Source organism: Leguminivora glycinivorella, chromosome 19 (genome assembly GCF_023078275.1).
Source record: "Leguminivora glycinivorella isolate SPB_JAAS2020 chromosome 19, LegGlyc_1.1, whole genome shotgun sequence".
Taxonomy (NCBI): domain Eukaryota; kingdom Metazoa; phylum Arthropoda; class Insecta; order Lepidoptera; family Tortricidae; genus Leguminivora; species Leguminivora glycinivorella.
Window position 1 is genome coordinate 5,909,163 of NC_062989.1, and position 12,398 is coordinate 5,921,560.

The following is a 12,398-nucleotide window of genomic DNA, read 5'->3' on the forward strand; positions in this document are numbered from 1 at the left end:
TCTGACTTTTCATAAACAGAAAAGAGTGATTAAAATGTTCCAAGGACAGGCCCAGTTTACCTAAGTACTTTTGTCTCTGACTTTTCATAAACAGAAAATAGTGCCCATATAACCATAATCGGTCGCCGTTCCTACGCAAATCCTCCTATTTTGTGTACACACAGGTCTTCGGGTCTCAATGCTTAGTCGCAGTACAGTCGACGTTTAGTCGCGGCGACCCAAATGGCGACGATTGGTAACAGGCACAAATGGTCACAGAAGTGACAGAAGTGTGCACTACGCGTGCACACATTGTTACCGTTTGGCGACTACTTTCCCAAAATCATTCGTTCATTTCATTCTTTTCAAATGGCGACTGTCAGAGACGTCAAAGTAAAAAATAAATAAAATCATTTGACATTAAAATGTAATGGCGTAAGAATTTGTTAAAGATAAATATTGTTTGCATTTGTAATATAATGTGGGCTAATTACCATGGCCAATTAAATTGCTCGAGTGATTTCATAAAATAAGTCTAAATTTATCAACGCGCCATCAATTTACCTCAGTTAGTAGAACTGATCTACTACGTCACGCTACGCGCCCTTTGCCATCCGCGCCGGAGGCCTAAGCATCACTTCACACAATAACTCTGCGTGGAGACGTTACGTTTAAGAACGTATTTTTATATATAGAAGGGATTTGTTCTACCCTCCGTAAACTTTGTCTATTAAAGCTAAAGTACACCGCCAGTACACGTGCTTCAAAATATTGGAGCCGTGCATGCACACATCACGCAAAATGTCGCCTTTTATAACGATCTGCATATTACAACGCGCGTGCCCGTCTACAGAGAGACATCCGGTGTGCGCAAGCTTTTAAATATACTTAATTACTGTAAACTCAATTGATTCAAATACTGTTATTTGAAGTACATAGTTTAATGAGAGTTACGACAGCCACACTTTTATGTAACCAGTTATTGAAATATAAAATGATAAATTTCATTTGATTGTTGTTTACCTAAGTACTTTTGTCTCTGGCTTTTCAGGAACAGAAAAGGGTGATTAAAATGTTCCAAGGACAGGCCCAGTTTACCTAAGTACTTTTGTCTCTGACTTTTCATAAACAGAAAATAGTGATTAAAATGTTCCAAGGACAGGCCCAGTTTATCTAAGTACTTTTGTCTCTGACTTTTCATAAACAGAAAAGAGTGATTAAAATGTTCCAAGGACAGGCCCAGTTTACCTAAGTACTTTTGTCTCTGACTTTTCATAAACAGAAAATAGTGATTAAAATGTTCCAAGGACAGGCCCAGTTTCTCTAAGTACTTTTGTCTCTGACTTTTCATAAACAAAAAGAGTGATTAAAATGTTCCAAGGACAGGCCCAGTTTATCTAAGTACTTTTGTCTCTGACTTTTCATAAACAGAAAAGAGTGATTAAAATGTTCCAAGGACAGGCCCAGTTTACCTAAGTACTTTTGTCTCTGACTTTTCATAAACAGAAAATAGTGATTAAAATGTTCCAAGGACAGGCCCAGTTTCTCTAAGTACTTTTGTCTCTGACTTTTCATAAACAAAAAAGAGTGATTAAAATGTTCCAAGGACAGGCCCAGTTTACCTAAGTACTTTTGTCTCTGACTTTTCATAAACAGAAAAGAGTGATTAAAATGTTCCAAGGACAGGCCCAGTTTACCTAAGTACTTTTGTCTCTGACTTTTCATAAACAGAAAATAGTGCCCATATAACCATAATCGGTCGCCGTTCCTACGCAAATCCTCCTATTTTGTGTACACACAGGTCTTCGGGTCTCAATGCTTAGTCGCAGTACAGTCGACGTTTAGTCGCGGCGACCCAAATGGCGACGATTGGTAACAGGCACAAATGGTCACAGAAGTGACAGAAGTGTGCACTACGCGTGCACACATTGTTACCGTTTGGCGACTACTTTCCCAAAATCATTCGTTCATTTCATTCTTTTCAAATGGCGACTGTCAGAGACGTCAAAGTAAAAAATAAATAAAATCATTTGACATTAAAATGTAATGGCGTAAGAATTTGTTAAAGATAAATATTGTTTGCATTTGTAATATAATGTGGGCTAATTACCATGGCCAATTAAATTGCTCGAGTGATTTCATAAAATAAGTCTAAATTTATCAACGCGCCATCAATTTACCTCAGTTTAACCAGTAATAATATTATTGACTACTCGGTGTTTGCGTGTTATGTATATTGATTGGTGAAGTTTTAGTGCTCCGGTGCATATACTATACTGATATAATAAAAATAATGCCTAGAAAACCAATAAAGTTGTTAAAATATGGATTAAGACAGTAATATTCCATGTAAAAAACAGTCGCCAAACTGTCGACAAACGGTCGCAAAATGGTCGCAGCGTACACGCGTGACCGAAAGCAGTGAATATTTATTATATTTACAAAATGGCTTCTTGTATTAATTTTTTCCAGGTATCCTCAAACTTTATAAACAATTAAATATGCCGTCGTACTCAGTTGCCCTCACTAAAGAAGATTAAAAAAAATTGTAACGTGCGTACCGAGCTGCTGGGTTGTAAAGGATCGGGGATCATATTATTATGGTCTTCTATAGAGCAACTAGTATTTTGCGGCATTTCACAATTGACACTTGTTGAAGTAGTCGTCATTAATATTACTATCAACATTAATTTCAGCGATCTGTACTTCTTTTGTCAAGATTTTTGTATAGATAAGTGTCTACAAATTTGTAATGTTAAAGAGATATAAATAAAACGTAGTAGAGTAAATAATGTGTTTTTTTTGTAACCCAAACACAATACTTGTAGATACGAGTGCGGAAAAGAGGAAAACCGATACGAGTAGCGATAAATTAATACACGAACGAAGGGAGTGTTTTAAATCGACACGAGTTGTGAATGTCCTTTTCGCACGTGTATCGTACGACGATTTTCAGTACCTAAATCTAAGCTAAGAGTTTCGACCAGACAAGAAATGAATCATTGCTTGATTTGCTCGCACTACTGCGTTAAAAAAAGCAGCATCTGTAGGTACTGAAAAAAACTATCATTGCGCAACAGAAATTCTATTAATATCACAGTAAATACTCTATTTCATTTGATTCCTACTTTTATTGTGTAAAGCAACACTACACTTCATTTTTATCAATAAGAATTAAAAATTATATATTTAATACATTAAGTAACTATAAAGTGCTTATCTATTTGTATTATCATTCTGCACTTTTCTTAACTTTCCCACATTTCTATAAAATGTCGAAGAGTTATTTAATTCGCTCATATTTAAATGATTCAAAGCAACCAGTCCACAACTTCACAAGACAGTTTGAGAAACCTTCGTATTTCAGATTGTCATTTGCGGATACAGTGGTTTAGGAGCAGTTCGGTAATCAGACCTACACATGTGTGTACAAATTCTGTCAATGTCACTGTCAGAAACCGTTCTGACAGTGACAATGACAGCCACAAATTCGTCCACATGTTGTTACCGTTATGTGTGCAAACGTCGACTAATAAAGTGTCGTTAAAAGTCATTCTGACAGTGACATTGACAGCCACAAATTCGTACACATTTTGTTACCGTAACGAGTGCACACGACGACTACATTTTGTTATTGTATCAATACGGTCGCATTGTCTGCACGACGTTACCACGCGTTATGTCACATTTGACAGTTAGTTACTGATTTGAAGATTTTGTGACTGAAATGGTTGTATGGGTGATTAAAATGTTCCAAGGACAGGCCCCGTCTATAGTATGACTTTTCTGAGATGAATTTTTGGGTTTTGCCGTAATCTGTTAAACAAAAGCCTTTGTTTCTATTATTCACAGCGGCTAACTCCCGTTTCCACAGCACGTGCTAAAGTCTCAGTGTAGTTAAAAAGCAACTATCATGATAACAATAAGGTTCAAATTTATGGAACAGTTTACAGTATGCAGGTAACTTTTTTTGAAGATGACAAAACGTGTTATCTCCGAAAGGGCTTTTTATGGAGGCCCAGTTTACCTAAGTACTTTTGTCTCAGACTTTTCATAAACAGAAAATAGTGATTAAAATGTTCCAAGGACAGGCCCAGTTTCTCTAAGTACTTTACTTTTCATAAACAAAAAAAGAGTGATTAAAATGTTCAAAGGACAGGCCCAGTTTACCTAAGTACTTTTGTCTCTGACTTTTCATAAACAGAAAAGAATGATTAAAATGTTCCAAGGAAAGGCCCAGTTTACCTAAGTACTTTTGTCTCTGACTTTTCATAAACAGAAAAGAGTGATTAAAATGTTCCAAGGACAGGCCCAGTTTACCTAAGTACTTTTGTCTCGTGACTTTTCATAAACAGAAAAGAATGATTAAAATGTTCCAAGGAAAGGCCCAGTTTACCTAAGTACTTTTGTCTCTGACTTTTCATAAACAGAAAAGAATGATTAAAATGTTCCAAGGACAGGCCCCGTTTACCTAAGTACTTTTGTCTCTGACTTTTCATAAACAGAAAAGAATGATTAAAATGTTCCAACTTGGACTTGGACTTGGAAGTACTTTTGTCTCTGACTTTTCATAAACAGAAAAGGGTGATTAAAATGTTCCAAGGAAAGGCCCAGTTTACCTAAGTACTTTTGTCTCTGACTTTTCATAAACAGAAAATAGGGATTAAAATATGGGCTATTTGCTGAATAAATGATTTGTAATTTGTACTTTTGTCTCTTATTTTTGATAAACAGAAAAGGATGATAATTTAACTTCCAAAAACTTTATTTACATAATTAAGATCCATATATTTTTTCTAATAGTTAATTAGGAAAATGGAATAAAATGATAATTTAAAAATGAATTGTTTTAATTAATTTACTTATGATATACACTTACGACAATCCATAAATCAGTCTATCATTGTTTTAGAAACTGGCATTAAAAACACGAGATTTGTTTCAAAGATTTTTAATAGAGCCTGTGAGGGAAGGGCAAGATATCCCATACATTTCACAACTCATTTCTTTCTGCAGACTCTAGTATAAGAAGTATATTCATTAATTTATGGTAAGAAAAGTTTCCTGCTTAGAATGGTGAGTGACATTCATCAGCCTTTGAAAGCATATTCATATGAACCAAGAAGGTCATATTTATTAGCTGTTTAATTTTGTTTTATTTGGTTTTTCTGCCAGGCCAGCCAACATATGCATGCCCTATGAATCCTATGATCCATGACACTTCCATCCTCAAAATGTCACCGTCACAGTGTCCAAACCTGCAAACCCACGCATATCACACACGGTGCGATACTGAACTGTACTCGTAGCCACACGGTGACTTTTATGCAATTGAAGGCTGACAGCCTTTTATCCACAGGATGGTAAAACTTTAAAAATATTCCAAAAGCTAACCCTAGGACTGCTGCCTCGGCGGGCCGGGCGGCGCAGGCGGCGCCGGCGGCGCGGGCGCGTCCGGCGGCTGCAGCGTGCGCGTGCGTCGCCGCGTGTAGTGCTGCCATAATAGGATCGCCTGGTCGTCCATGAATTTGCATACCTGGAATTAAAAGAGAAGGGATTGTTACCTGGCCTATGACAGTCTTATTTCAAACATAAAGGGATAAAGGGTTGAGTACTTGAGTAGTTTTCCTAGTTTTTGACTATTAATTTGTTAACTACTCGAACCCTGGATACCGAAACTAACTTTGGAAAGACTATAGAGCTGTTTACCATATTCTTACACAGCAAAAACATATTGTTTTTTTGCTTGCGCTGTTTCATAAGGTAGGAAAATTCTCCTGTCACACCAGAGTATTCCTTTTCACAAAGCCTAATATACTGGCTTTTAAGAAACGGACTGACATCAACAGAGAAACTAGGCCATGCTAAGGTTTTAGTCGGTTTTATCAGAAAGTTTTATAGTTTGTTATAGACTTTCACAGGTTGGTTGTTGACCAAAGCAATATATCACTAACTAGTTTAATGGTTTTGTATTGAAACTAGAGATGGGCCGAATATTCGGTAAATATTCGGTATTCGGCACATTCGGCAAGATTTTCAATGTTCGTATTCGGCCGAATAAAACGGTTGCATTGCCGAATATTTACCGAATAAACAAAGTATCTAACTAATGAACATCTTACGTATTCCATTGGATAATAAGCTCCTATTTTAGTAGCTTTCTAATGAACTTCTAAAAAGAGATAATTGCCTATGTGTCAAAATATAAATACAAAGTTGAAAAAACCGTAGTTTAAGAGTTGAGAAGAGTTCAGAGTTGTTTTAACTAAGTTTTAGTAAAATCCACTAAATCGTAAGAACATAATATATTGTGTAGTTCTAGTAACATTAGTAACCATTATCAATAATTTAATAGTTTTACTCGTAACATCCGCTTCTTTAATATTCGGCTGAATGTTCGGTTCGGTAAGAGCTAAACCGAATGTTCGGCCGAATATTCGTATTCGGCAAAGTCCATATTCGGCCCATCTCTAATTGAAACAAAGCATAATTGTCTCACTTAACTTCAAACCTGGGTAATTCCGCTCTGCTTTATGATTAAATATATAACCTAACCACAAAATCAAAATTTTGAAAAAACCCCCAAATGCGACATAGTGGACCGATTTTCATAAAACATGGCTAAGAACACTCCCGACTAACTCAGCTTTCAAACAAAAAAACTAAATCGAAATCGGTTCATCCGTTCGGGAGCTACGATGCCACAGACAGACAGACACACAGACAGACAAACAGACAGACACACACACAGACAGACACGTCAAACTTATAACACCCCGTCGTTTTTGCGTCGGTAAAGTAATATAATCTGAAAGATAATCAGCCTTATAGCAAAATGGATTTACCCAGGTTTGAAGTTAAGCAACACAATTATAATAATTATAATCTAACAGGCATGTACCTCAGGTAGTTATTTCATTGAGCTCTACAAAGAACCCTTGCTATGCTAGAACTGGACTTATGCTAATACTATATACCTGAGCTGATACACATTCCCTCCTAAACGCCTCATGCTGGAGTAACTCCAGGAAATGTAGACACATCGGGTACTTGAGGTAGCGAGCATACTCCGGCTCCCGCCAGTACTGGAGGTACTTCAGGTAGTTGATGAAGGTCTGCTCCTTAAAGTAGCCTCGCTGTGCTAGAACTGAGAATATTATGAGTTAATCATAATAGTCATTTCTAGCAATGGCAGATTTTACTAGACACTAAGGTAACTTTTTATTAATAAGTTTAGCACCCATACATACTATATGCAGCAGTCCTAAGCTGATAGTTTTAAGCCATCTTAATACTAATAAAAGTAAAAATTATCTATTCAATAATCTTGGGCTGCTACTAATCATACTTTTGTAGTTAAGTTTATTTAGAAAATATAACCTCAATACTCACAGTGAATGTAATTTGGATTGGCTAAACATTGAACGAATTCTAGCTCTACTTGAAATCTTATCCTATTCTGCTCCTCCGTCTCCGGCATACCTGCAAAAATAAGAGATTCTCTAAATTCATAGCTAGACAAAAAAAACTTCAGTTGTTCACGTCTATAATTAATAAGTATTCGTTCCTATTGGTTTACTAGTTTTCCTCACCTTTTCCTGCCATCATGATTGAAGAGTTGAAGTGAATATTTTTATATTATTCTTATAAATTAAATTAAAACTTTTAGTTTCATTTTTAGTCATCACATCTTTCAATCAAAACATGACAGCTACAGCTACAGAGTATGCACCAAACGCACAAAACATAGACATGACATGAATGAAGTCGAATTTAAAGTCATTCATTTCATCCCATTCAATTATCTACCTTTGTCTGTGGTGGGGGTATGGAGATTAGAAATATAAGGAGCGAAAGCTTTAAGTACCTTCAAATCAAGAGTGAACAGGCATCTTCTGGGCGAGCTCACTCCATCGTAGGCCACGTCTTTGCCTTTGGCTAGTCTGTGGTCAAGAGTAAGCCCATTTATAATAAAAAAAAAAAAAAAAGTATCAGAAGTGCACATATAAAAGAAAAGATAGGTGGCGCTGCAATCGCAGGTGCATAAGGGTTTGACAATCTCTTTGCCTTCTCGGTAGTGACCCCGCCTACGGAGCAAGAGGTCCCGGGTTCAAATCCTGATGAGACCTTTTTTATTTTTTTCTACTAATATTTTTCTTGAATTATTTTATTTTTATAATGTCCAAAAATATTTTGTTTTGATACAACTTTTCGAAATTTCATTCGCAAGACTTACAACATTACCGAAGAATCCTAAGATGGGGCAAACAATGTAAAAGGGCTTAAGTTAACATTTGTATGAATAAAACAATAAATAAACACAAATAAAATAAACAAAAAGAAAATTAATGTATAAAAAAAAAAACAAAAAGCAAAAAGATCGCTGTCAGAATCGAACCCGAGAACATCAGCGTACGAAGCCAGCGCACAACCACTGGACTACGTCTTGACTTGCTCAGTCTGACGAAATCAGCCTAGAGAAAAGAACGTCTAATGTCATCTCACATCGCTGATCATTGAGCGAGACATGCGCTCCAAGCGGAGAGATTTGTAACTGCAATTACAAGGCCTCAGCCGGTCATTTTTGCGACTGTTCTACTTCGACAGACTTTCCTTCCGACAGATCTCTAGTCTCCCTGGGTGGGGGCGGAACTCGAGAATTGTCATGATGACGTTTCAATCATATCGTGAAAGGAAATCGAACGGAGTAATTACAATAAATTACTCATCTAGTTCAAACCCATTTAAATTGTTTGTTGCGTTCCTTTGTCTCACTAAATAATTTGTGCTGTAAATCATAACTCGTCATCTGGACATCTTGGAAGTGTAAATATTTGAAATGGCTGGGCACAAGTATATCAACCCAAACAACTTGTTCGAGGACGAGGAGGACGTAGACGACGACACTTTTGTAAACGCGTACAGGAGTCGTAATCCACCACCATCAGCCGTGACCCGACCTGCCAACACGTCCAGTACAGCTTATGGAGGCCACATAGCTAATTTAGAACGACAAAGGCAAGTGATGTTGGAGAGACAAAGGGAGATCGAGCAGCGCACGTTAGACTCTTCTGCACGTAGCGTGCAGCTCCTGCGAGACTCCGAAAACATTGGTATCGCCACAGCCGAGGAGCTGGCGCGGCAGCGCGACGCGCTCGACAACACCAACCGCCGTCTGGATGAGATCAACACAAACCTAAACACGACGCAGAAACATCTTAATGGGATCAAATCAGTGTTCTATGGTCTCAAAAACTACATATCAGGCAAATCTGAACAACCTCCATCCCGAAGTCAAGCCTCTCCTAATTCTCAAACAGACCGGGTTGGTGCAAGCAGCAGCAGATTAAATGAAACTTTAGATAATATAGGCCCCATGAGTTCTGGCATCGGAGACAATTACAATTCACATCCATCTACACGGCTACGAGGAATGGATCAGCAAACCTTGGCTGACCCTGTGACTGACAGTGACCGTGTTAACAAAATGTTAGATGCAAACTTAGATGAGATGGTCCATGCTATAACAAGACTTAAAGGTTTAGGGGCAGCTCTTGGTGAAGAAATTGAACAACAAAATGACCTCATAGACACCATCCAAGACAAAGTTGAGGGGGCCGATATTAAAATTGGCCGACAAAATAAGCAGATGAATAAACTACTGGGGAAATAGTGAATGGATTTGAAGCTGGGTGTTCTTAGAGAAATGAGGTAGCATATGCAACAATGTGTTACCTAATGAACTATTTCAATATGTAAATGTGCTTGCTAAAATACCATTTGGCCTGATTTACACTCATAAACAAGTTTATGCTGCGAGGAAATATGGGATAATCTTTTTTTTTCCATTTTATTGTTTTGTTTGGAATGAAGCCAAACAAAAACCTGTTTGTTGGCAATCTGATACTGTGAATGCAACAAGTTTTTGTATTGGAAAACCCCACAATATCTGGCTGGTCAAACCCACATTTTTTATCCCCAACCCAAGTGGTATTCCCAACTTGCAATCACACAGCTACCTTTCAAATAATTATTTATAATATGGACCACATATAAATTTGTTGTGTTCTGGTTCTCACATACATTAGTTAATGAGATAATAATATAATTAATTAGTATAAGGCTATGTATAGGGTCCATACTGTTTGTCTTAATTGGTAAACAGAAAAACAAATGGATTGTTTTACTTATTCCTCAATTTAGCTAATTGTAATATCATTATTTGTATCATGTGTCATGCATTAAACGCAAATAAAAAATATTTGAAGGTCATGTTTTTTTACCAAATAAGTGGAGTAAGAATGAATGGGCTTCAGTAGAAGTAGAACATGTAATTAGTTTAAGTTTTTACTACTTTAGAAGACTATGTTCCAGATTATTATTTTACTAGATTTATTTTGAAGTATATTTTTTGTTACTGTCTTATTAGGTTTATGTCCACATGTAGATAAAAATATAAATAACTAAAAAATACTCCTGTTAAATCGCAAACTGCTAATTAGTTTTATCAGCATATTATCACCAAAAGAATGCTATAAACATGTTACAATATGAAAATTGTCCTCATTATTTTATATGTATAATAAATAAACTTTATATGTAGTAATTTGTTTTTAATTAACTTGTTTGTACAACAGGATAGTCACTGATATGTGGCTCAATAGTACTCATTCAATGCATGGTAAATTGGTAATTCCAATGCAATCATTAAGGATTGTGGAAAATACAACTATATATGGACAATACTTACTACAAAAAAAACAGCAATGTATTTTTACATTTTATTTTTTACTTTATATCTTACATTACTATGGTGGGTACTAACGTAACAAGACTACACCATATATAAAGTTGCAAACTTATTACAATATCAATCCTGAATAATGTTTAACACAGATATTAATCAATAGACCTGGTCAAAAAACACGTCATCCACAACCGTCTCGAGAATCATATCATTAGCATCCACATCATGCACCTTCATATGCTTCTGAAGCACTCTCTTGTTGGCCAGGGATTTACCACAAATGTTACAACTTATCTCCTGTTTAGAGTGGGATTCCCAGTGCACCTTCAGCCCGGAGGAAGTAGCGAATCCTTTGAGGCAAATGTTACACTTGTGTGGCCTCTCCACAGTGTGCGTGTGTGCAATGTGCACAAGCAAAGAATGCTTTGTTGGGAAACTTCTATCACAGTCTTTATTCTCACATACAAATGGCCGAGGTCTCTCTTCCCCGGTATGGGTGAGATTGTGCACCTTCAAATAAGATGCCCTTGTGTATGTCTTAGGGCAATGCTGACAAACAAACTTCTTTTCCCCATTGTGAGTTCTAATATGCATCATAAGAGTAGATTTTGCAGTGAAACTCTTTCCGCATGTAACACAAACAAAGAGCTTGCGATTTTTAGAGTGAGCCACACGGAAGTGCTCCTTCAGTGACTGTCTAGATTTATAAGTCTTACGGCAGAAGCCACATTTAAATTGAGCAGTTTCTTGGTGTGAGATTGAGTGCTGTCTCAATCCACTGGCTGTATGAAAACATTTTCCACATTTAGGGCAAAGGTGTTTTCTGATATCATTGTGTTTTGCCATATGGTACTTCAGTCCATAAATTCTAGTAAATGATTTGGGGCAAAAAGTGCAAGCATACCGTTTATCTCCTTCTTTTCTGGGAGGTTGTGTTGTAGATGTTATATCAAAGACAGAAGGCAATGGAGTGACTTCCTTAGTGGCTGGTAGATGGTCAAAGTCTAAGGCTGGCTGGCTGCTGAACAGTGGCAGTTCATACTCATGGTCCTGGTACACAACATTGATATCAATTGAGTCAATATCCGATCTCTGCAGGTTGTTTGGTGATGCTTGCATAAATATTTGAGACAGGGTAGTGTTGGCTTTTAGGCAATTCAATTTGAAATTGTAGGATACTAGGGCTGTTGATACACATGATGCACACAATCCACTAGGCCAATTCTCCTCGTCGTTATTCTGTAAATAAATAAAAATAGATTATAAATGAATGTAGGGCAGTAGAAAAATGAAAGTGTCCTTTGGAATCATCGACTCTTACCTCCAAACAATTCAGATATATTAAAATATCTATAAGTTTGATTTTGCTCATTTCATGTTCAATTAAATCCTGTACATTTAACAGCATTTCAGTATCTGATTCAGCAAGGCATGTACGACAAATGTTTTTTGTAAGAGGCAGTATCAAGCTGGTGAACTCCATGGGTGTGTAGAAACTTAATCGAGACGTTTAACAACTTGAATATGCAATGCTCTGCTACATTTCATTCCGACTTAAAGTATTAACATGATTACGTCGTAATTAAGAACATTAATTTAATTCATTTTAAGGAAATGCAATAAAATTTGTGAAAATGCGTCTTTCTACAGAAACGTCATTTTTTCTGAATGA

General features: G+C 36.7%; 3 protein-coding genes across 3 annotated transcripts; 1 reads left to right on the forward strand and 2 right to left on the reverse strand.

Moving 5' to 3' along the window:
• Positions 1-4,811: 4,811 nt before the first annotated feature.
• Positions 4,812-7,701, reverse strand: LOC125236562 (mediator of RNA polymerase II transcription subunit 31). The gene is made up of 4 exons (XM_048143405.1): positions 7,572-7,701; positions 7,372-7,461; positions 6,957-7,126; positions 4,812-5,515 (listed from the first exon to the last, which is right to left on the reverse strand). Exons 1-4 carry the CDS (start codon positions 7,585-7,587, stop codon positions 5,375-5,377), a joined length of 417 nt encoding a protein of 138 aa, XP_047999362.1. The 5' UTR covers positions 7,588-7,701; the 3' UTR covers positions 4,812-5,374.
• Positions 7,702-8,605: 904 nt separating this feature from the next.
• On the forward strand, positions 8,606-10,565 carry LOC125236330 (soluble NSF attachment protein 29). Its single transcript, XM_048143084.1, has one exon. It carries the CDS (start codon positions 8,819-8,821, stop codon positions 9,650-9,652), a length of 834 nt encoding a protein of 277 aa, XP_047999041.1. The 5' UTR covers positions 8,606-8,818; the 3' UTR covers positions 9,653-10,565.
• Positions 10,566-10,746: 181 nt separating this feature from the next.
• Positions 10,747-12,396, reverse strand: LOC125236329 (oocyte zinc finger protein XlCOF8.4-like). The gene is made up of 2 exons (XM_048143082.1): positions 12,048-12,396; positions 10,747-11,965 (listed from the first exon to the last, which is right to left on the reverse strand). Exons 1-2 carry the CDS (start codon positions 12,207-12,209, stop codon positions 10,883-10,885), a joined length of 1,245 nt encoding a protein of 414 aa, XP_047999039.1. The 5' UTR covers positions 12,210-12,396; the 3' UTR covers positions 10,747-10,882.
• Positions 12,397-12,398: the final 2 nt, after the last annotated feature.